The sequence below is a fragment of the Danio rerio genome, chromosome 9 (assembly GCF_049306965.1).
Source record: "Danio rerio strain Tuebingen ecotype United States chromosome 9, GRCz12tu, whole genome shotgun sequence".
NCBI lineage: Eukaryota > Metazoa > Chordata > Actinopteri > Cypriniformes > Danionidae > Danio > Danio rerio.
In genome coordinates this window covers 57815001-57841134 of record NC_133184.1, presented here as the reverse complement: position 1 = coordinate 57841134, position 26134 = coordinate 57815001, and the positions used below count along the sequence as shown (strand labels likewise).

Here is a 26134-nt window from a genome sequence, read left to right as displayed (position 1 = left end):
TCTGTATCTCAGTTGTCTGGGCGTGTCTGTATATCAGTTTTTCTGGGCGTGTCTGTATCTCAGTTTTCTGGGCATGTCTGTATATCAGTTTTCTGGGCGTGTCTGTATCTCAGTTGTCTGGGCGTGTCTGTATATCAGTTTTTCTGGGCGTGTCTGTATCTCAGTTTTCTGGGCATGTCTGTATATCAGTTTTCTGGGCGTGTCTGTATCTCAGTTTTCTGGGCGTGTCTGTATCTCAGTTGTCTGGGCGTGTCTGTATCTCAGTTGTCTGGGCGTGTCTGTATCTCAGTTGTCTGGGCGTGTCTGTATCTCAGTTTTTCTGGGCGTGTCTGTATCTCAGTTTTCTGGTCGTGTCTATGTCTGTTTGCATCAGAACACATAAACATAAGTGGATCGGCTGTCGCTGCCCAGCACGTTTTTGGCGGTGCACTTATAAACGCCGCTGTCTCTGCTGGACGGGCTGTGGATCTGCAGCACCCCCTGCGGATGCAGATGTTTATTCCCATAGAGCCGAGGCTGGACATCCACCTTCAGCTGCAGCCCGTCGGGCATCTGCCAGACCACCTCTGCCCGCGGTGAAGCTAAAGACCTGCAATCCAGCGTGAGCGCTACACCCACACGCCCATACGTAACCGCCGCCGGCCCGCTGGTTATACGAGGAGGATACGCGATTACGATGACAGACACTGATAAACTGGAGGAGCCGTGATCATTGGAGATCTGGCAGCGGTATGTTCCTCTATCGTACACTGATGTCCTGTGGATGCTCAGAGTGCCGTTGTTCAGCACTGAATGACGCCCGGATGACTGCGCTCTGCTCAGGACGACTCCGCTCGGGAGCGTCCATGTGAGTTTGGGTGGAGGATGAGCATCTGATACACAATCCAGATGCAGATCTTCTCCATTGATGATGCTGAGGAGAGAGCTGTATTGATTGGTGATCTCGGGCTTTCTGTTGGACACCAGTGTTACGTTTCGTTCAACAAATCCGCCGCTGTTGCGTCCAACACATCGATAAAGTCCTGCATCAGAAGATGACGGCTCCTTAATGAGCAGAGCTCCATCTGATCGATGGTGAAACCGGGAAAAAGTGGTTCCCTGATAAAGAGACGTCCCGTTAGGGAGAGTCCAGGTGATTTGTGGAGCAGGATTTCCTTCGATTGAACAGTTTAGAGTGGTTGGTTTTCCAATGGTCAATTGGATTGAGTCTGTAGGGGAATTTCTTAATTGTGGCTTTATAATATCCTCCGTCACCTCTAGTTTAACATGTAGTTTGGTTTCTCCAAATTCATTTCGTGCAATGCAAATGAGCTCAACGGAGTCGCTCATGCGAACAGCATGAATGTCTAGTGTACCGTTACGGTGAACTGTAATTCGAGAGCCGTAGTATGGTGCTGGAAGCACAACGTTATTGGGAAACAGCCATATAATTCTTGGGAACGGGTTTCCATTTGCTTTACAATCAAAAAGCACACGTTGATCTCTCACAGCAGTCTTACGGATAATCCCAGGATGCTCAAATCCATTAATGACCGGCGGAAAAACAAGGACTTCAACTAAAACCACCTTCCTATCAATTCCCACAACACTCCTGGCCATGCAGGTGTAATTCCCAGAGTTGATCTTCTGTGTTTTGTGTATGTGCAAAGTGCCATCGTTGGAGATCTGGTATTTATTTGTCATTGGCACTATGACCTTCTTATCCGGAGATATCCAGGTGATCACAGGAGTCGGCTCTCCTTTAGCGCTGCAGTTCAAGATGGCCGTTTCTCCATACGTAACTTTGATGACACTATAGGCATTATTTCGAATAACGGGTGCATCTGCTAACACCTTAATGTGGACTTTCATTTCATCCTTTCCCATTTGGTTTTTGGCGTAGCATGTGTAGTCACCTTCCTCTTTCATTCCTACTTCGTTTAAATACAGCGTGCCGTTATCGAACATCACGTACCTCTTAGCTCTAATTGTGTTTTTATCAGATGACAGGACGCTGTTGATCATGGTGCCGTCTGGGAGACTCCAGCTGACCTCCGGATTGGGAAGTCCTGAAGCGATGCAGTCCACTTTCAGCTCTCCGCCGTACAACACCTTGTGCTCGCTCAGAGATTTGTGGTCGATTTTAGCTGCTTTCATCATCACGGTGACTTTGAGGAGAACGTAGTCGTCTCCAGCATTATTTCTGGCAGCACAGAGATATTCGCCCTCGTCCTGCTCGGTCACTGATGTGATGGTGAGAGTGCCGTTAGACAACACCTTCATTCTGCGGTCAAAGCTGAAATCACCAATATAGAGATAGATCAGATGTGTATATTGGTAGACTAGGAAGGTGTTATTTACATCATATATATAAACTATTAGAGCACCATCCGCAGTTTAAAAACAAACAGAGCATCATCTACTGTTTAAACACTATCCTAGAGCACTATCTGCTGTTAAAAAACTATTCTTGAGCACCATCTGCAGTTTGAAAACTATCCTAGAGCAACATCTACTGTTTAAAAACTATCCAAGAGCAACATCTGCTGTTTAAAAACTATCCTCGAAAGGCCATCTGCAGTTTAAAAACTATCCTAGAGCGACATCAGCCGTTTAAAAACTATTCTAGAGCATCTTCTACTGTTTAAAAACTATTATAGAGCGCCATCTCCTGTTTAAGAACTATCAGAGAGCCTTCTGCAGTTTAAAAATGATCAGAGCATCATCTACTGTTTTAACACTTCCCTAGAGCACTATCTGCAGTTAAAAAACTATCCTTGAGCAGCATCTGCCATTTAAAAACTATCCCAGAATGCCATGTGCTATTTAAAAATTATCCTAAAGCGCAATCTACGGTTTAAAAACTATCCTAGAGCATCTTCTACCGATTAAAAACTATCCTAAAGCGCCATCTACGGTTTAAAAACTATCTTAGAGCATCATCTACTGTTTAAAAACTATCCTTGAGTACCATCTGCCATTTAAAAACTATTCCAGAATGCCATGTGCTGTTCAAAATCTATCAAGTGCCATCTACTGTTTAAAAACTATTCTAAAGCGACATCTACTTTTTAAAAACTATCCTAGAGCCCCGTCTTCCATTGAAAACTATCCTAGGATGCCATCTGCAGTTTAAAAACTATTCAAGAGTGCCACCTGTGGTTTAAAAACTACTCTAGAGCAGCATCTGCTGTTTAAACTCCCCTAGAGTGGCATCTGCAGTAAAAAAACATCCTAAAGCACCATCTGCTGTTTAAACTCCCCTAGAGCGGCATCTGCAGTAAAAAAAACTATCCTAGAGCACCATCTGCTGTTTAAAAACTGTCCTAGAGCGCCATCTGGAGTTTAAACTCCCCTAGAGCGGCATCTGCAGTAAAAAAAAACTATCCTAAAGCACCATCTGCTGTTTAAACTCCCCTAGAGCGCCATTTGCAGTTTAAAAACTATCCTAGAGCGCCATCAACTGTTTAAAATACCCTAGAGCACCATCTGCTGTTTAAAAACTGTCCTAGAGCGGTATTTGCTTTTAAAAACATCTAAGAATCATAGTCTACTGTTTAAAACTAGTCTAAAGCACTGTCTGCAGATAGTAACTATCCTAGAGCAGCATCTACTGTTTAAAAACAAACAGATCAAGGTCTGCTGTTGAATATAAATTCAGTTACTTCAGAAGTAAGTGAAGATTTTGATAAATCTTCTAATCGATGTTTAGAACAATTAAAGCTGCAAAGCACAGCTCTGCATGGTAATGTACAAATACCTGTAATATGAATCAACCAGTTTTTTCGCCGGCGTCCTCCAGATGATCCTGGGAGTGGGACTTCCAGACGCCGAACAGTTGAGACTCAGCTGATCTCCATAATGGACGTCAGTGCTGTGTGCAGAAGTGGACAAAATGCGTGCGGAGCCAGAGTTCCTCTTCACCTGCAGATTGACGCTCCTTTTAGCCATGCCCACTGAACTGACCGCCACGCACTCATAAATCCCAGAATCCTTCACTGTGGGGTTACGGATAAACAGCGTCCCATTGGGAAACACGAATAAGTTGCTGTTCACAAACTGAGACGGCCGAAGCTGCATGCCTGAAGATGTAACCCAACGGACCGTTGGATTTGGTGCACCGTTAGCAGTGCAATGAATTAGCGCAGCATGGCCATCAGAAAGCGTATAGTTTTCCCAGCGCTGCTCTTGAATAACTGGAGCCAATGCTGTAATCTGAAGCCTCACAGAAAGCATGTCGGCTCCAGCTGCGTTGCTCGCTATGCATTTATAAACACCCGTGTCTAAATAATTAGTCTGCTTGATTTGAAGCGTGCCGTTAGCCAATAGCATGATCTTCTGTTGGGTGTTGCTAACACTTCGCAGCATTGAGCGGTCCGGAAGCATCCAGCTGATGTTGGGGATTGGGAGTCCTTGTGCTTGGCATTGCAGGAGTGCAGTGTTTCCTATATACACCGTTACGTCTTGATGGCGTGGACTCGTCATCCTGGGAACGTGAGCCAACACCACTAGCGTCACCATCATCTTATCTGTGCCGTGAGCATTGCTAGCGCTGCAGAGATACTGACCGCGGTCCTGAAGATGGACGTTTCTGATGGTAAAAGTGCCATTGGGGTGGACCTCAAACCGCTGGACTTTGGTGTTGGTTGACATCACGGCTCCTGTGGACAATGTATAAATATCTATTAAATGATTAATATAGAGTTGAAGTCAAATTATTTACCCCCTCCTGTATATTGTTTCCCAAATAATCTGCCAAGGGGTAAAAAAATAATCTTGCTTTTCCTTTTGACATTAAATTATTTTGCTTATCCCTTTGGCAGATTATTTGACTTGAACAGTTTAATAAAACTGATTGGTTATAATGCAGAAGCTTCTTGATTTCGGAGTTTTTAGATATTTGGAAAAGTAAGAAAAGCATCTTTTGTAGTGCATTAGGCTAAAAAAAATAAAATGTAAGTGAAAGTCTCGACACATACAAGCTACAAATATCCACACCTACAGAAATCTGATGTATACAAATACAAGCAAACATGACACAAGTTAATAATTGGATTTGACATTTATGAAACGTATGACCACATATGAACACAAGAAATATAGCTAATACATTTGAACATGTACACGTTTTTATGGTTGAAAAAAAAAAAAATGTACATGCCCATTTTTGCAAATTTGTTGAATATACATATGTTAAATATATGTGAAAAAAAAAAAAAAAGAAAACATGCGTTATGTTTTTTAGGTATTTATTTGGCAATAGCCATAAAAACGAGTTGGGTCTGTCTTTAAACGGCAAGACGGCGAAGTAACATGAAGAGGACGTAACTTGTAGTAGAGCTGTAACTTGAAGTTATGGAGACCCACATGCCCAAACTAGGTTGTCGGCAAGATGGCATTGTACATAAGTTATTAATGTCTACACCTAAACCCAACCATCACAAGTTATTAACGTCTACACCAGGGCTATTCAATTCGTTTGTCATGGGGGTCAGTTCATGAAGAGCATCCCAAACGAAGGGCCGGAGAGATATGACTTGCTATATGAGTGATGACACAACTGCATATAAGAGCCCATATGCTGTATTTGTGCTCATAAAGACTCCCATGTGGCTTTTTTTTACATTAAAATGTGAATATATTGTATTTTTAAACAACATAATATCACTGCATTGTCCAACTGACTATATTATTATTATTTTTTTTACAAACATTCAAATGTTGTATTTCAGAGCACAACAAAAGCAGTGCATTGCTGAAGTATGGCTTTTTCTACATTAACACACATTCATATGTTATGTTATGTTATGTTATGAACTGCATAACAATTAGGGATGCAACTATTATAGATTTTGCTTGACAATTATAGTCTGAAGAATAATCATTTCAAATGTATTTTTGATGTCTTGGTCACACTATTTGGAGGGCTGGAACAAACTGCCTCGGGGGCCGGGTTGGGCCCGCGGGCCACCAATTGAATAACCCTGGTCTACACCTTCCCTAACCCTAAACCCAACCAAGTCATTAACGTCTACATCTTCTCCAAACCTAAACCCAACCATCACTTTTAGTGAAATGTTCTCTGGTATTTCCACCATCTTGCCAACAAAATCTCGTTGTGACATCTCACATGGTTCAATGGGATCTCGATAACTGCAATTTACCCCTCTAACTTACTACAAGATATGCCCCGATATGCTGTAAAGATCATATTCCCTGAAGATATTACATCTTTATAATTTCCCATTTCCTCAATATTTAAAAACTGATTTGATTAATAATATACATTGGTGAAAATGTAATCTGGACATCTTTAAGCAGGATTTTTCAGAAAACTGATTCTTCTGATTGGTTATGTGGTTCAGGGTCTCATGTCATTTGCATATATAGCCATATACGGCCATTTCTACATGGAACCCACTTTAACGTGATGAGATGAATGTCTTATGTGTCCTGTAAGAAAGTTACCTGTTGAGACTTTAGTCCAAGTTAAGAGTGGTCTCGGCTCCCCCACAGAATTGCACGGTAACTGCACATCCGTCCCAGCATTCACAGACACTGTGTGAAGTTTATCATCTGTAATCCTGGCTCTCATCTGCAGGACTGGAAAATTCAACTGTCTGTTCATTGAATCCTGGATCTGAATTTGGTTGTTTGGTTGAGTGGTGCTTGCAGTTGTGAAACTTGAAATCCTCAATCTAGTAAGTGTTTTAGGTGTTATAGTTGATCTGATGATGCTTAGATCCACAGGTGAAGTGGTCAGAGATGGCGTTCTGTCAATATTGGGTTTAATATTTCTACTGTGATAGTATGGATACCTATGATTAGTACTAGGAATTCTTCCCCCTATGTAGTTTGTTCCTGGATTTTTGGAGTAAATTGGGATTCGGTTGTCCGGTAAGGGATACCTGGGTGCTAACTTTACAACAGGAGTAGTAGTAGATGTAGTAGTAGAGTATAATGTAGATGTAGTTAATGGTGGTGTTGTTCTCATGAATTCGGTTGTATTGGGAATCATGCTGGTAGTTGCAGGTGGAGTGTTAACTGATGTTGTAAGTTCAAGTTCGGGGATTAATCTGTTCCTTTGGCCCACCTTAGAATCCAAGTCTGGTTGTAAGAAAGCAATCTCATTGGTTTCTTTATGAGTAGTAAACGTGGGCATTGGAGAACTTGCATGTAAAGACTCTGTTTGAGTTTCAACAGCTATTATGGATTGATTTGAAGTTAATACAGATATTGATTCTTCTTCTAATCTTTGATTTGGTGTTGAAAGGAGATAGTTTTGAGATTGTTGTAAAATAATACTTTTATTCAACACTTTAACTGGTAAACTTGTGTCTAAGGTCTTGATTTGAGTTCCAACAGATTTTATAGATGGTTTTGGAGTTGATGATAATAAAGGTATTGATTCTTCTTCTGTGAAGCTTTGATTTGGTTTTAAAAGAGGAGGGTTTTGAGATAGTATGGAGGAAGTAATGCTTTTATTTAACACTTTCATTGGTATATCTCTGTCTAAAGTCTTGATTTGAGTTCCAACAGATATTCTGGATTGTTTTGGAGTTGATGTTGTTGTAAATGAAGGCACTGATTCTTTAAAGCTTTGATTTTGTTTTGCAAGAGGATAGTTTTGAGTTTGTGGTATGGAGGAGACTACAGATTCTTCTGTAGAAGTAACACTTTCATATAAGACGTTTGGCAAATTTGCATCTAAAGACTTGATTTGAGTTCCAACAGATACTACAGATTGTTTTTGGGTGGATGTTGTTAATAAAGGTATGGATTCTTCCTCTTTGAAGCTTTGATTTGGGTTTGAAAGAGGATAGGTTTGAGATTGTAGTATGGAGGAGACTACAGACTCTTCAGTAGAAGTAACACCCTCTCTTGCACTAGTAAAGTCCACAGATTTGTTCTCTCTCAAAACATCTCTAAAATGTGATTCAGGTAAGTGGAAGTCATCCAGTCTGTCTGTGTGTACAGTAACGCTGATCTCTGTTGGATCCATCTTCGGTATGTCTGCAGAAAGCCTGCTTGTGAACTCCAGCCGAGGAGTTGTCAGTGGGACGGTTTTAGCGCCAAGTCGAGATGTTGGATGTTTTCTCGTGGGAACTATATACTCATCCATCTCCTCTGCAGATGCAAAGCTACCGTCCTGCTCCTCTTTCTCTAAAGAATTAAAGTCTTCATTTGCTAACCTCAAAACCGCAGATGCATTTGTTGATATTGTGGGGTGAAACCTCGAGTTTGGCATCACTTGCTGAGTTTGTTGGAAGTTACTTTCCTTCACTTTGTGATTAATATTCTCCTCAACTTCATTTGTTAACTCGTTGTGTTTTGTAGGATAAATGTGAGACGATTGAGTTGGATTGATTGGAATACCTCTAGATAAGGTAGTAGAGTAAACATGCAATGTAACTGGAATAGTCTGACTGACTGATGGAACTTTGGATGGAGTTGTTGGATAGATTGATGCATCTTGGTCATCTGTTTTCAGAGTTACTCTTGCAGTTGTTGATGTTGACCATACTCTGCTTGTAGGAAGGTTTGAGATTGGCCTTCGAAATTTTATCCGTCGCCTACCTCCAAATCTCCATCTATCCCTCCCTCTCGATTGTGTTGAATTTGGTGCAGAACTCAATCTAACACTGCTTGCTGTTGCAAACACATTTCTGTCGATCCCTCCAGAATCAAAACCCCCGATCTGAGACTTGACGCCAGGCAAATTAAGCTCATTTTCTGTCTCTAACTCTGGACTGATGACAGACTCGGAGTATATTTGGTTATTTTCAGCATTTACAGTGCTCGCGTGTCTGTCTTGTACATGTGTCGTAACATAATGAGGTGCAGATGTGGGATGTGAGATGTAAAGCACTTGGTTTGATCTAGTAGTGTGTAATTGTGAAGGTGTGGTTCGGTAAATGTTATCATCATCACGTTCTTTAATTTGAGGTGTGTGGTAAACATCCGTGTTGAAAGTCTTCTCCTGTGGTCCAGAGTCTCCTGAAGAGCTTTCAGTGTTGTCGATTAATCCCGACTGTAGACTTTTGTTGCTTTCTGATGTTTTCGCTCTGATTTTGGATAAAAGATCAGCCCATTTCTGAGGGTCGATTTTATTTTTGGTATTAACTGGTCTTTGGTTTGGTAAACCAGCTCTGTTCCTAAAGGGCCGTCTATGTCGAATGTTCCCAAACCTACGTGCATTTGGACGCCTTCTTCGAGTCGGTGTTAATCGAGTTTCAGAAATATCTCCAGAAGCTTCTTCCATGTCCTCCAGAAATGCTTTTACTTTAGTGGAGACTCCTGCGGCCGACTGTGGCCTGATGATGGGATACTGTCTCAGCGGCTGGATTAACTTCCGCCTTATGACTGTTAGTTTGGTGGAAAACACATCCACACCGTGGTTATTCATCGCCACACACTTATAATATCCATTATCATTAAGCTGGCAAACAGGAATGTATAAAGTCCCATTGGGGAAGAGCAAAGCTCTGGATGTGTTTGCTTTTGCGTTCAGCACATTTCCATCAGGGAGCACCCAATTTATTTCAGCATCTGGTGATGCCTTAGTAAGACAAGTCAAAAACGCAGACTGACCGATAAATCTGCTTAAAGAATTCCCAACTTCTTGATTGGGAAGAGGATTTGAAGACTCGATTACTGATAAACGAAAAGGCAGAACATCAACGTCTCCGTCAACTTCAGCAATGCAGTAATAAACACCAGAATCTCTGTGCTCAATTGTCTTAATGTTAAGTTTACCACTGCTAGAGATGCTAACTCTACCATCAACAGAGCTAAACGCAGATTTAACCTTCGACCCATTGGGAAGCATCCAGTAAATCACTGCATTTCCAGAGCTTTGAACACGACAGTGCATTTCAGCCACGCCACCGACAACACTCGCAAAACTGGTCTGGGTTTTATTATCGTTTTCAATCATAACCCAAGATCTGACGTTCTCCTCATCTGCGTTTGCAGTCAACTGCGTGCTCAGGATTAGCCTCACGCTTTTGGACGTGGAATACGGCCTGTTTAGCTTGATGCTTATTAAAGACTGCATGAGCCAAGACGGATGGGCTAAAACGTTAGCTTTGAGCGAGGTGTAAAAAAACCCGTCTTTTTCAGCATCCTGCCTGTATCGATAACTCAACGCCGGCTCTCTGCGGAGCATGATTTCTCTTCTAAGATGCACAGGCGCTTCACTGTAATACGCAAGCAGCCTCCAGAAGCTTTCATAGTCGTCTCTGCTCACTGGACACTCCACATCTAACACTAGCGTCACATTAGCCGCGATCTGCAGAGATTTCGTGTGATTCCAGCTGATTGTGGTGGAGTCTTGTGGTTGTAATATTTGGCAGATCAGGTCTACTTTAGTGCCGTGTTCATCAGAGAGCGTAAAGGAGACGTTCCCAAAAGCTGGCTTGATTCTGTCGATGGGCAGGAGTTCACTGGTGTCCTCCTCAGAGATGTTTCTTCCTGGAGAGATTATCGATGGTCCAGAACAGACGAGCTGCTTCAGATCCAACATGTCCGCTGCTTTGAGGTGTTTAGGAGACGCACAGAGTGGACAAAGCTGACCGCTGGTAAATGTCCTGTCCTTCTTGCATTTCATCACACCTAGGAATACAGAACAATACAGAAGACTCAGTGTTATAAATGCAGTTTATTTTGAAGACTTTTATTTTTATGCATTTTATTTTAACTCTTGTGTGCTGTTGGTCTGTTTTCATCCACTCTGGGCTGATTTTGAGTCTTCATAAGGCCTCAACTTTCTGTTTCAGCAAATGGGATGATTTTTAGTGACCAATCCTGTTTTGACTCACATTTTGGGTAAATTCTCAAAACACTCTGTGCAAATGGACTCTCCTTTGGTTATGTTGGTGCTGTTTTTGACCCATTGACTTCCATTATAATCAAATTTATTGACTGCAATCTCATGACAGCATACGTGTTAGAGCCATAAAGAGCACTAAGAGATTTGTCTTTTTAATTTTTGTAATATTTTTCTATAATATTATATTATTTGTATTAAGATACAAAGTTATTGCTATTTGATACAGTATTTAATATGTTTATTTAGTGATATTATATTATGTGCATGATGTTTTATGTGTTCAGTAATGTTATACGTCATATGTATGCGTAAGCAACAGGAAAAAAGGATTAGAAAGGAGGAAGGGGCTTGATCGTAGACAGTCTTTTGACCGTTCTAAAACCATATTTATGTGGAAGCTTGGTAAAGTGTACATAGTTCTTTTGTTTGTATTTGGATTATTGTTGTTCTCGACAAACGAAAAGTAAACTGTTGCATTGCAAGTTTGTGGTTTTGCGCGTCAAATCCTTTGTGCCGAGTCCCTATGGAAACGGTGAAGAACTTGAAGAAGTAGATCGCCATTACAATATGATCATGTCTGACCTGGATGTCGAGCGCTCCAGTCCTGCAGCCAGCGCATGCGGCAGTCACAGCTCCAGGGGTTCCCCGTCAGCAGTAGGGTCTCCAGCTGAGGTGTGTTCTCCAGCACGCTCCGGGACAGCGTCTGCAGCAGGTTATCAGAGATGTGCAGGTGCTTCAGTGTGGACACGGGGAACCGCCGCAGCACTGAGAACGTGCTGAAGGTGTGCGGATGAAGCTGCTGGAGACGATTGGCCTCAAGGTGCAGCAGACGCAGAGACGTCAGGCCCAGGAATGCCTGCGGGTGGATGGAGGAGATGTGGTTGTGGTCCAGATGGAGTCTGATAATGCCCGTCAGACCAGAGAAGGTGCGATCGGTGATGACTGTCAGCTTATTGTAGCTCATTTTTAAAACCTGCAGAAAGAAACAGGAGAAAACAAGAGTCATTATGGTCAGACTTTACAATAAGGTTGTTGTTAACCCTTGTGTGCTATTGGGTTATTTTTATCCATTCTGGGCTGATTTAGAGTCTTAATTTAGCCACAACTTTCTCTCTGTTTCAGCAGGGATGATTTTTGGTGACGCATCTTGTTTTGACATATTTTGGGAAAATGCTTTGAGAATTTTCAAAAGCTCAATACACTAAAATTGACTCCCCTTCGGTTCTGTTGGTGCTGTTTTTGCCCCATTGACTTCCATTATAATCACATTTTTGCCTGCAAAGCCTCAGCAGCATATAATCATATGTTCTTGATTGTTGCTGGTTTTCCCTGTTAGGAAGAGGTATAAAGCTGCGGTCACACTTGACTTTTCTTCCCATAGACTTTCATTTATACGCGTCAGACCGGAAACGCAGGGTCATGCATTAAGTTTCGCAGTTTGCTGCAGTGCAAAGTTCAACTTTGTGAACTCTGACCTGCAAAAATGCATCATTTGCCTACGAGAGACCAACTGAGGATCAAAACATGACCTCTCTGGACAGAAATTTAAAACATGGAGCAAATCGCTCGCTTTTTTAAAGATGGGTTTTTGAAAAAGGCCTTCCATGTAGTGGGTAACACAGCTCTAAGTGAAGTGAAGTATCCAGCTAAGGCTTAAAACATCTACTTCTGTAAAAAATGTAGGTGTAATCTTTGACTCCACACTCTCTTTTCAGTCTCACATTAAATCTGTCACTAAATCTGCATTTTCATTTACGTCGCATTTCACAACTGCGTCCCTTCGTCAGTAGCAAGGATGCTGAGACTGTCATCCATGCATTCGCCTCCTCACGCATCGACTACTGTAATGCTCTTTTCATTGGTCTGCCTGCCAGCCTCATCTCCAGATTACAGTATATTCAAAACTCTGCAGCTAGAATACTCACTCATGCCAAACGTTCGGCTCACATAACCCCAATCTTGTATGATCTTCATTGGCTCCCGGTTGCATACCGCGTTAAATTCTAAATTCTCCTCCTTGCGTTTAGATCCTTAAATAGCCTAGCACCCTCCTATCTCTGCAACATGCTTGTCCCCTACACCCCAACTCGCTCTTTACGGTCTGCTGACTCTGGCCTTCTCGCTGTTCCTCGGTAACGGCTCTCTTCAATAGGGGGCAGATCATTTAGTGTTATTGCACCCAAACTCTGGAACTCTCTACCACACTCACTCCGCTCTGCTAATAACATCTCTGAATTCAAATCCTTACTTAAGACTCACTTATTTTCTGAATGCTTCGCTTCTGATCTGCAAAACTGACCACTTAATCTGACCCACCTCCCCCTCTGCTCATATGTCTCTTAGGTCTTGTTTGTGTAATTCCAGTTTGTTGTATTTGACCTCATGTATGTTTATCTTTTTGTTGCATTCCTTGTAAAGTGTCCTTGAGCTCTGGAAAGGCACTATATAAATACAAATTATTATTATTATTAAATCTGTAAGTGTACAGTGTTTAAAACAGTCGATTCATAGTGCTTCCAATAAGTCGTCTTGATAACGAGTCATTAGGTGTTTCGCCATGACGTGACAACAAAGTTATTCACGCGCAAACCCGGGAGATTTAAAACCTGCAGCCCCGCCATCTAACACAGAAACACACACACACACACACACACACACACGCGCTGCCGGTCAATTGAAGTCACACTGTAGATAGATATTACTGAGTCTCTACCCAAAGATGAAACCTCAGCATAAGCCCAGCTTTGAGCAGTTGGAAACTTCCGGAAACTACATGCTACACCGAATACTTCGTTTGTTACAGGAAGGATCAGTAAAGAGTAATGATGGACATGTCAGGACATGGATCAGTTTCTTCCTCCATTTCTCAAGTGTAAGTACGTGCGATTAAAGTTGTTGCCTCGTTTACTCGAGCTTGCAAATGTATTTAGTTGTGATTTGTTACTTGTAACCGCGTGTGCTGTATCAGGTTAACTCGCTATATTCTCATATCACGTGCAAAAAAACCGCGACGCGCGCTGCTTTAAGTTCCGTGAAGTAGGGTAATGTGTATATGTGTGTGTAAGTGTGTGTGTGTGTGTGTGTGTGTGTGTGTGTGTGCGTTGTCGTCCGGAGGAGGGTTATGTGTGTGTGTGCGCGTTGTCGTCCGGAGGAGGGTTATGTGTGTGTGTGTGCGCGTTGTCGTCCGGAGGAGGGTTATGTGTGTGTGTGCGTGTTATCGTCCGGAGGAGGGTTATGTGTGTGTGTGCGCGCGTTATCGTCCGGAGGAGGGTTATGTGTGTGTGTGCGCGTTGTCGTCCGGAGGAGGGTTATGTGTGTGTGTGCGCGTTGTCGTCCGGAGGAGGGTTATGTGTGTGTGTGCGCGTTGTCGTCCGGAGGTGTTATGTGTGTGTGTGCGCGTTGTCGTCCGGAGGAGGGTTATGTGTGTGTGTGCGCGTTGTCGTCCGGAGGAGTGTTATGTGTGTGTGTGCGCGTTGTCGTCCGGAGGAGGGTTATGTGTGTGTGTGCGCGTTGTCGTCCGGAGGAGGGTTATGTGTGTGTGTGTGTGTGTGTGTGTGTGTGTGTGTGTGTGTGTGTGTGTGTGTGTGTGTGTGTGAAAAGAGCAGTGTGACAAGCTAGGAGATCTCCTCGCCAGTTCTTGGGAGTTTTTGCTCAATAAAATAGTCAGTCGTCTGTATTTTCAAGTCCATCGTCTGTATTTACAATCATGTACTGGCAGCAAAACTCCACGCCTTACACTATGAAGCGTGTATGCACTGTGACTACTTGTATATTGCTGATTAGCTGCTGGGCATTTCACTCTGTCTCTCGGTGAAGGCAGTCAGTGTCAACCAATCTCAACAGACTGTCATTGGTCCAATCAGCGCAGATTAGCTTCATGCTAAGGAGGGGTCTGGGAACAGATGAATCACTGGATGATTCATACGGGAGTCGCTGGGATAATTAGGTAAAAATAAATGCAGATTATAAGACCATGAAAGTGTTTTTTGACCTTGCATGAATATTAGACTGTTGTTGGAGACCCTTACAACCAAAATATGACCCTATTTCATTTATAACATTGGTTCTTTAATGTCTAATAATCTTGTTTAATCCCGCCCCTTTTTAGCAGCGCCATACGACAGAATTTGGTACACAAACTCTAGTTTGACCACAGCTTTACTTGTAATTTTTACTGTTATTTATCCTCTTGAATAACAAAAGTCTATGCTGACATTATCTTCAGCAGCACAAACACTCTAATGGCTAATGGACAGACGGCTGCTTCTCACTCAGGGCTGCTGTTTATGCTAATGAGGAAGAGATGGGCACTAGTGGGCGGGGCTTTCCCCCTCTGGTGACACGTACAAAGGGAGAATGTCAATCACAGTGTTTCTGCAGACTCTTTATATCAAGTCTGATTAGAACAAATACAATTTATTCATGTTTACCATCAGAGTGTGGAGATATTCACACACTGCTGCCTCACAACTGGGGTTAAACCCCCCATAAATGTGATTCCTGCATAATAGGTCTCCTTTAAGAGTGAGTAAATTTAAGTAATTTTTCATTTTTGAGTGAACCAACCCTTTAAATGTCACCTTTACACTCTTGTTGAGGACTCACAGTAAACTAGCACTTGTGAGCATCAGCAGGTGATTTTACCTGTAATGAAACCAGATCCTGAAAAGCACCGTCTGGTATCTTCTGCACGTTGTTCCCGTGCATCATCAGCAGCTCCAGCTTTCGAAGGCCACTGAAAGAGGCGTCTGTGATCTGACTGATGGTGTTAAATCTGTTCATGAACAAACACATGATCACCAACAATACTTTTACATGATCAACATGTACAATACAAACACATGATCAACAACAATACTTTCAATGAATGTGTACATTTAAAGCAGTGGTACTCAATTCTGGTACTCAGGCACCCTCTCTTATCTGACCTACAAGGATCAGTTCATTGATCTCTCTCTTATAAGGAGCTGATGATCTGAATCAGGGGTTTTAAGTAAGGAAGACATACAAAATGTGCAGGGCGGAGTGGGGGGTGGGGGGATTTGAGACCGGAATTGAGAACCCCTGATTTAAAGGGATAGTTCACATTAAAATTAATTACCTCATGGCTTACTTTAAAAATATATATCTTCTTTTGTTTTTAATATAAGAAAGAAACTTGTTAAAGTTTAAAATGCTCATCTTGTGTTTGTTTTTTAAAGTTTAAAAAACTCAGATCTAGAACAAGTGAATGGTGAGTAAATACTGACAGCATTTTAATTTTGGGGTGATGTCTCCCTTCAAGCATGCATTACAGTATTTATCCCTATGCTATAGACCTTTTTCTTGGAACGCAAAATTACCCATGATGCTTTGCGTGTATGCACAAGGAGAATGTGAAGGACTTCCGGTCGGCAGCTGATGCGTGTAAACAGTCACATTTGGACAGCTTTGAAACGATAGTTTTAATCTATTTTACCTGCTTTTATCCTCTTTATCTAATACTGTTGTCCATCAGCAGCATCTCCTGGACTGATCATTTACAGAAATGTGATCTAAAAGGATGGAAAACAGCTGCTGTGAGGCGTTTTCCCCTCGTTGTCAGACGGCATCTTCTGCAGTTTAAATGAAGCCTCGTCATCGCTAAAGTCAACATTTTCTCTTTATTTCACATATATAACCAGCCCAAACACATGTAGTTCACCAAAACGTTTAACACACACACATAGCCTGTACTGTCCCACTGACACACTGATTTAATAACTGTGACAAAGTGAAAATACAGGCGAGTGTCATTTCCAAATGACAGAAAAACACAAACCGTGGTGAAAACAACACACGAAATAAAACACAAACGGCTCACGATTAGAATGAACAGCAGATCAGCAGCAGAGGATCAATAACAGACTTTTATTGCTCATTTTTGCAAATTGCACGACTTTCATACCTGCTAAGTTTCATGCCAGAACTCTGGTTTGCGCTCTCTCTCTCTCTGTGTGTGTGTGTGTGTGTGTGTGTGTGTGTGTTAAAGAGCCGCTGAGCTAACAGCTGACAGACCGGGAACGCACTCACACACTGTATTTCTGACGGCAGACACGTGAACTAGGAGAACGTTTTTCTCGTATTTCTGACGCGCTTGAACCACATGTGACAGATTATAACGGCTTTAACAGACACATTTCTAAGTTGTGTGTCACAAAAACACTCTGTTATCCATTAAAAACGTTATTGAAACCCATTTTCGGAGCGCAAATTACACGTTGTACACGCTGTACACGGAAGTTTTTGGCATTCTACCGGAAGACGCTGGTCGCTATGGCGCCCTCCATGCAGCAGCCATGAAAAAGGTCTATATTATAAACTCATTTGTAAGTCACGTTGGACAAAAGCATCTGCTAAATGAATAAATGTAAATAACCAAAAATATTGTACTGTATAAGTGATGTTTTGCTAAACATAAGTAAAATAAATGCTTCAGTTCAGGTATTATTTAATGATATGGATGACCGGGGCTCGGTTTCACAAGGACTATATCTCATTCTAAAGTTACGAATCCTGTTTGCTCTATAATGACGATTTAAACATGCATCTCAATTCATTTACTATGTATTCTACCCAGCAATACCAGTTGATTTAAGTGTGAAGGAGTGTCTGTTATACCTCAGCTGTGCGTTATTCTCTAATATCTCCCCACCCCGTAGGTCATTATACTGCTATGATCATCAGAGCTGAATTCACAGTTGAGCAGCCTGATCTCACGAGAAAACGTAAGTATTTTACGTTTTGCCAGTTCAGTGGCTAATTCGTATGAATTCGTACGAGTTCAGTCGTACGAAATGGTACGATTTTAAAAAGGAGGCGTGGCACCTAACCCCACCCCAAACCCCAACCGTCATTGGGGGATGAGCAAATCGTACTAAATTGTACGAATTAGATCGTACGAATTCATACGAATTAGCCACTAAATGAAAAAGTTACGAATTGCTGTGAGATTGTGTTGCAGTTGAGATAATGTATTTGAGAGTTTGTTTGTCCTCCTCAAACGTTTCCTGTGTGCAGCACTAGTGTCCTCCACATCTCCTCCTCCTGTTGTGACTGTTGTAGTTGTGAAATAACTAATCATTCAGCGCAGTGATATGGAGCTGTAATGCGCTCAAAACCTGCCAGAACTACTTTAGCTGTGTGTCTGACAATGGGCTCTGTGCACAGGAAGAGCTTTAAAGCCATCGATAAACTTCCGGTGAAAGCTTATTGTGATTATTTTCAATTTCACAAGGTTGTTTTTACAGCATCGGTGTTAAATAGACTTAAGCATTCATTTAGTTGTTTGTTTTTTTGATGCAAAGATGATATAATACAGACATAAACACACATAAATGCTCACTTAAAAAAAAACATCTAAATATGAAATACTTTATTAACTTTAATATCCTGTAAACTGCATGCATTAGCATACACAATTAGCAGTGCTCACCCAAAGTTGATGCGCTGGACCTGTTTGGAGATGCCAGCAGGAACGGCGAGCAGCGCGCGGAAAGTGCAGTGAACTTCAGCAGGAGCAGAACATGCGCACTGACGAGGGCACACACCACTGCAGAGCCCAAAACTGACCAGCAGAACCAGCAGGAAGAGCCATGAAGAGCCCATGATGAGCAGAGAACACACACCGGCCCGATCACTGACACACAAACACACATTTAAAGCACACATGAAATCAAATCCCACCATACTGATTTTGTTATCTTACATTGCTAGGTCTGTGGTGAATTCATCAGTGCATGTCATTAAGAAGAAAATAAAAAGGTTTGCCCTTGTGATCTTTAATTAAAATCAGAAAATGTACTTCCTGATTGTTTTCAGTTAAATATTCAGATTGCGTCTGTCTGCGGTATTGGGCGGGGCTAAGTTGTAATAACTCCGCCCAAACCCTTTTCCACATCTTTCTGAATAAAACCTACTTTACTACATCCAATAAGCTCGCAGTAGAAAACAAGCCACACCCACTGTTTACTCATTTAATATTCCGTTTCTCCAAGAACTGCGTCACAATACGATAAAAAATATCAAATCTTCTGATTAAAGGTTCAGGACACACTGGAGAACTTTTTTTTATATTAACAGATGTGTGTGTGTTGAGCATCAGTTAAGACAATGTTAGCACCTGTCAGCTGTAATTGTGGGGAAAACTGGATAATGTTGAGCTTTTGTCAGCTGATTTCAGCTTCCGGGTTTAAAATGATTTTTGGGGCGGATCAAAATCGGTGACGTAGCGCAGAACTGCAAATGCAATGATGACGCGTCGGTTTCTCATTCATAGCAGAGCTTTCTTATCCTATGAGAAGAGCTGGCTGCTTAATTATTCATGAGTCCTGCCAGAGTCAAGCCCGAGCTGTGAGACACGGCACACAGTATTTAGCCGTTCATGAAGGCTCGTATGTGTTTGTTTCCATGATCCACGGGGTTTGTTGCATGTTTTCCCCCGCAATCTTGTCAGGGCCGATCATACAGCAAAGCTGTGTGTGTGCTGCAAGCATTTTTGTCAGGAGAGCAGCACGAGAATTAGAGAATGGTGGACGCTGTCTTTTATCAGGAGTTCGTTCACATTCAGACACATCGCCGTGCTGCTGTGTTTGCCTAAATCCTCCAGATTACCAGCAGGGTTAATGGTTAAAATAGACAGGTCAGGAGACCTGCTGCACTGAGTCTGCTGGATACGGGGATTGAGGGAGAAGTCCTCATTTATAGTGTTTACATGAACACACTTATCTTTATAATGATATAAATTGTGGTTGTGTGTGTATGAAATTACGAATAACAAATGTAGCAGGGCATTAAATCACTGTTCATTTCTTTGCATTTTAACTTTGAAAACTATAAACTCATGCGTCTCCTCTGTGTGTCTCATTTTGTGAGCTAACTGACAACAACAGTTGTTCGCTCCCCTGCTGGCCACGCCCACTCCTGCCCGATGCTCGCGGAGCTCCGCCCATTATTCATGCATCTTTTGAAAAAATTCTGAAGTAGACTTTAACCGAAAGTGAGGGGTGTCATGGCTCTTTAATGCAGATTTTTTTGCAGTTCACAGAATGGCCACTGGTGGCACTATAACAGTGTTTTTTGGTTGTACGTAACGCCAGTTTGTCTAGGAACTGCATCACAACATGGACAAAAAAATTGTCGCAGCTTCCAGTTCATGCAGACTTTAAGGCCTGTTCACACCAAGCATGATAACGATAAACACAACGATAAATCTTACAATAAAATAGTTGACCGTGTTAACGACTAGCACAACTACAGCAACAAAGATAGAGAGGAATGAGATCGACACAGAAGGATTTTTCCCAGCTGATGAAGGATAAAACACTGACAGCCAATCAGAATACAGAGAAAATTAAGGTGCAATTTAAATATACAGATGACACTGTGGACAGGCAAACACCGACCACACTAAAGGTCTAATAAAATTAAAATAAAAAATCTTAGATGTTCGTTTTAATCTGTTCGTTTTAAGGATATCTATCAACAGTAAAAACGACAACTTGTCCCTCTTCCCTACAGGAAACCAGCACCAATGAAGAATGCATGATTATCTGCTGTCATGGGTTTGCAGTCAATAAATGTGCTTATAATGGAAGTCAATGGGGCAAAAACAGACAATAACATAACAAAATTTGAACAGTACACAAGGGTTAACATTGTGGCCAGCAGCTGTATAATAATTAGCATACTGTACATCCAGCCGGTGGTTATTGCATAATAAACCCTTCAGTCTTACACAACAGCTGCTGGTCATTCTGTGATGTACATTAATCATCCCTTACCTTATTTTTAAAGCTATATCCATGACATTCAAGATTTACATTTGACCAGTCATTAATCAACCTGGGAATCGAACCCATGAACTTGGTGTTGCAAGTTGCAACCAATAACAAAGACATAAAAAAATGAATCATAATTATGTCATGTCCATTTATATTGCACATTTATATAGCCCAAAACACTTTAAAATCATATGAAGGGGTCTTTCCTCACCAACACAAGTGTGCAGAATTAGTTTAATACTTTGGATCCCCCACATGCTATGCATCTGTGGCTTATCAGTAAATTCAGCTTCAAATATCATTCAAGAATATTTCTAGTTTAGTAAACAATTTCATAATTAATAACAGATCAAAAACATTTCTACAACTACAAAACCAATAAAACAGCACATTATATTATTCCTTCCCTTATTTTATAGTGATATCCATGACACTCAAGGTTTACAATTACAAACAATAACAAAGACATAATAAAAATCACATAAAAACATATTATAATCGTGCAACGTGATATAATCTGCATTTATATGGCCATAAACCCAAAGCGCTTTACACTCATGAGCGGGTCATCATCACCAAATGAATATAAATATAATATAAACCATATAGAATAACTATTTTTTAATTTGAACTTATTGATTTTCTTATTTGCAAATAATGCAGATGAATATCACACACAGAGCATTAACATAAGAACAATACAATACAAAATAAATACAATAAATAACCTCATATAAACTGAGCAGATCAAACCAAAACACATACAAAAAGAGGGTCGGGAGGTTGCCAATATAATTAAAGCATAATTATTTTAAACAGCATTTAGTCTTCTATGACTGAATCCCCTTCACGTTAAGCATATTTCTAACTCAATAAACAATTTCATAATCAATAGAAGAACTCTACAAGTACAAAAACCAAAAGAAAACTTTACTGACCATTTAAAGTAATGAATGTGCGAACTCACCTTAAAGCTCTTGTGAATCCAAACCTTCATTTCGTTTCATCTTCACACAAGATCCAGCAGAATCACACACAGCATCCTCTGAAGTTCACACTTGAGAAAAGCAGCAGTCAGAGGAAATGAAACTAATCTCCAGGTGAAGCTGTGCTGTGATGAATAAAGTCCATGAGGATCCTGGAGGAGCTTCAGTGTCCGCAGAGACTCTGAGCAGAGAAAAGGGATTGTGAAACTCAAGCCTGCATATGAGGAGGAGCTCAAAGACAGAAAACCCCCCTCAAAGATCCGTCCTCCTCTGAAAAACAGCTGCTGTGCGGGAAGAAACGCTTCTGAGGCATTTAGGATTTTTCCTTTTAAAATTGACTCGCCTATTACTCTCCATCAAGTGTTTCCAAACCTGTTTCTTTCTTCTGTTAAACACAAAAGAGGATATTCTGAAGAATGTTGGAAACCTGTATCCATTGACTTCTATAGAAGGAAAAACAAACACTAAGTCAGTAGTTACAGGTTTACAACATTTTTAAAAACATCTTTGTCAGAAAAACACCCTCAAAGATTTGCACTCCTCTTAAAATAAGAAAGTTCATTGAACTTATGGTGAGCAGTTTTAAACATTCTTCAAAATAATTTCTTTTAAAAATAAATAAGACAGAACCCCCCCCCTCCTCAAAGATTCACTCTCCACTGAGCAATAAGAAAGTAGAAAACTGGTAACCATTGACATCCATAGTAAGAAAAACCCTATAAAAGACAATAGTTACAGGTTTCCAAACATATTTTAAAGTATCTTCTTTAAAGTTTTTTTTTTAAAGACAGTAAAAGCCCCTAAAATATTTGCACTCCTCTTATAATAATAAAGTTGAAAACCTGTAACCATTGACTTCCATAGTAGGAAGAAACAAATACTATAAAAGTCAATGACTACAGGTTTCCAACATTCTTCAAAATATCTTCTATAAAAAAAGAAATAAAAGACATCTAAAACTTCAAATCTATAATCCTCTGAGTCTATGCTGACATTATCTTCAGCAGCTCAAACACTCTAATGGCTAATGAACAGACGGCTGCTTCCCACTCAGGGCTGCTGTTTATGCTAATGAGATGGAGAGATGGCTACTAGTGGGCGGGGCTTTCCCCCCTCTGATAACACCTACACAAAGGGAGAATGTCAATCACAGTGTTTCTGCAGACTGATTATATCAAGTCTGATTATAACGATTACAATTAATTCCTGTTGACCATCGGAGTCTGCTGGGGATATTCACACACTGCTGACACACAACTGGGGTTAAACCCAGGGCCGGAGTGGCACTCATTTTCAGCCCTGGAGTTTCAAGCCAGACCGGCACACCTCAGTTCACGACTGATTCCAATTCAGTTTCTAATGACACCACTGCGTCTTTTTCAAGAAAACAGCTGATTTAGAAATTAAAATGTTCAACAGCCCTAACAGTGTTATATGTTTTAACAATAAAAAGGGGGAAAAAAAAAGTCATAATAATTTTATTATAATAAGTGTGATTCGAACACGAGTCGGCGGCGTTGAAACGCAATGTGCTTACCACTAGTCCACAATGGCGCTATTACAGTGCGAATAAAACATAAATATTGATCTGTGACCCGTGAGTGTTGACTTAATCTTTTACTCCCCTTTTCAGATATAGGATCAAGTTACATTAGATTTATGAATGTAGTGAATCATCTGATTTTCATTGAGCGGTGTATTATTCATTAATATTAATGATTTGAATTCTTATATTCACTAAGGTGCCGCTGTTTGGGGTCGAATCATGATAGTTACATCATCATTAACGTTAAGTTAACCTGCAGGCTGCATTTTGCTCACGGGGCTGCGAGAAAATTAATAAAAAGAGCAGCGCTGCGGCAAAATAATGAAAAAAAGGGTGCAGCTATGGTCAAATAAATAAATAGATGAAAAAAGTGTGACTGCTGAGAGTGCAAGCAGCTAGGGACGCCGGCCCTCACGGCCAAAAAAACAGACCGGCCCACCAGGAATTCTCCCGGTCCTCCTGATCAGCCAATCCGGGCCTGGTTAAACCCCTTATAAAGGTGATCATTGCATAATAGGTGCTCTATAACCATGTTAATAAGCATAAATTTGAATGTTAATAATGCATTAGTAAATGTTGAAAGAGCTTTGTAAATTATTTCATGTTAGTAAGTAGAGTTACCTAATGAAAGCCGATTGTGACTAAACATCCTCACCAGTTTCTTTTCCCCTGTAAGATCAACAAGATCAATCCTGCATTTTGACCATGGCTTCATCTAAATGTTCAGAATTGTATGATGGAAATGTATGTAGATGTGTGCATTGTTAATGAGATAAAGCTTTACATTTGCATAATTGGACAACCTTTACAAATAAAAGCATACATTATAAGCACTTGCCACTTTACTTTACAATGACCCAATGAGAGTAACTCATCCTCCATGTACAAAAATAAACACATCTGCAGCATTTTGTCACTGAGTTTAGCAGCATTCCCTGATCGTGAGGTGTTCGGCAGGGTCTATTTTGAGTGTGTGTGTGTTGACGTCCAGTCTCCTGACCATCTGCACACACACACACACACACACCAGCCTGTACTAATAATAATTACAGAAAACAATCAACTATTTCTCACTATTACAGTCAGGAGGCTGTGAAATACAGCACACACACACACACACACACACACACACACACACACACACACACACACAATATGCTGTATGTTGGTCCTCCAATGTCCAGTGTGTGTGTTTGTATGTGTATACTGTATGTGTTTATATGCAAGTTTGTATAAATGCATATGTGTTTGTGTGTGTGCGCATGTATGGATACGTGTTTTAATACGTGTATGTTTGTTTGTATGCATGTGTATGTATGTACATGTATACATATTCGCATGTATGTGTTTGTTGTGTGTGTGTGTTTATATGTAAATGTGTACATGTGTTATTGTTGTCCTGTGTGTACTGTACATGTGTTTGTGTGTATGTGAGTGTCGTTATGTGTGTGTGTAAATGTGTGTGTACACATGTATAAATGTGTGTATGCAAGCTTGTGCATATATGTCAGTGTGTTGTTTGTAATTGTTGTTGTCCTGTCTGTGTGTGTTGTTATTGTTGTTGTCCTGTGTGTTCGTGTGTGTGTGTGTTTGTGTGGTCAGTAAACAGGAGGGTTCGGGGTGGTCCTGGTCCAGCACTCATTCACACAGTTAAAAATATCTTGGACCGCTGCTTTTATTGACCGTTTTAAACAGCACCAGCAGAACTGTGTGTGTGTGTGTGTGTGTGTGTGTGTGTGTGTGTAACCATGTTACACTAAACTAACACACAAGATCCATTGTATTATTTTTATTTGCGTTCATGGCAAGCCATTCCCTCATAATGCAACTTATGCTTTAATAAGGCATTGCTCTGATTTATCAGCACTTTAATTAGCATTACAACTCAAGACATGCAGATGTTATGCTGAACAGAAGCGTGATTATCTTGAGTTCAGAATTAAATTAGGTCAATACCAAATGCAGATCATTTAGATTCAATATTTATTTGTTGCAAATCTTTCTTCTTCGGCAACCTTTAGAGTTATTTAACCAATACATCCTAAGACATGGCAGATAAGTAGCATCAACTCAGGTTATTTATGAACATTTGAAGGAAACACTGTGGAAATAAAACCCCATTAGATCACGTTAATTTATTTGACTTTTATAAATACTGGAACAAATGTATTGTTCATTTTTAATGTCTGTTAACGTACTTGTATATGTTTATATGCACTAAATAACCACAAGCACAATATTTATTAGATGAAATAAACAGATTAAGAAGCATAGTTCATTGTTACTGGAAGTTTAATGTGGTATTGTCCATTTTAATACCATTGAAAAGACATGCACCAGGGCTCAACCAATAAAGACGACCGGATGGCCTGGGCCTGCGTGCGAGATGCTCGGAGCAGTAAACAGGATCATTAGTGGCCTGATCAGGCCAGCGCTGCCTTGTCACTAAAGATTATTTTGGCTGCGACTGTTGTCAATTGCTTGCAAATTAAGGGTGTCACGATCCTCCAAATCCTCGATTTGATTACATTTTTGATTCTAAAGGCACGATTCGATTCTCGATTATGAATAATTAATTAATTAATTAATGACCAATTAATGATTTGTAGTCTACCGTTTAAACTACCTGACCTGCATGGTCTTTGTTTTACCCATAAACAAATCATACAGTAAATGAATAAAGGCAAGATACACACATAATTCCACCTGTCAATCACTTTTTCTGCGGGACTCGTGAATAGGCAGTGATCTGTGTCGTTATAATGGCGTCGGTAAAAAAGACGCACAACCAACAGGAACCAGCCAACAGTATCTGAGGTGTTCGCTAAAATGACTGAGTACAAGTGAGTGAAAGATTGAAGCAGTCCTCTGACTGCCTGGACCTGCTGTCTCGAGCGCATGGCTGTGTGTGTGTGTGTGTGTGTGTGTGTGTGTGTGTGTGGTCACGTGATGTGCATTTTCAGAGGTAGAGAGGAAGGAGGGCTGCTCAGAA

General features: G+C 40.9%; 1 protein-coding gene across 1 annotated transcript in view; it reads right to left on the bottom strand.

The window, feature by feature from the left end:
- Positions 1-239: 239 nt before the first annotated feature.
- Positions 240-26134, bottom strand: part of mxra5b (matrix-remodelling associated 5b) — a 99780-nt gene continuing 73885 nt past the window's right edge. The window contains exons 2-8 of the mRNA XM_068223702.2: positions 21578-21777; positions 18264-18467; positions 15455-15584; positions 11393-11783; positions 6448-10593; positions 3740-4640; positions 240-2275 (exon numbers count right to left, since the gene is read on the bottom strand). Of these exons, the coding sequence (XP_068079803.1) occupies positions 370-2275; positions 3740-4640; positions 6448-10593; positions 11393-11783; positions 15455-15584; positions 18264-18436 (7647 nt within the window). The 5' untranslated portion in view covers positions 18437-18467; positions 21578-21777 and the 3' untranslated portion in view covers positions 240-369. The remainder of the gene's footprint in view (positions 2276-3739; positions 4641-6447; positions 10594-11392; positions 11784-15454; positions 15585-18263; positions 18468-21577; positions 21778-26134) is intronic.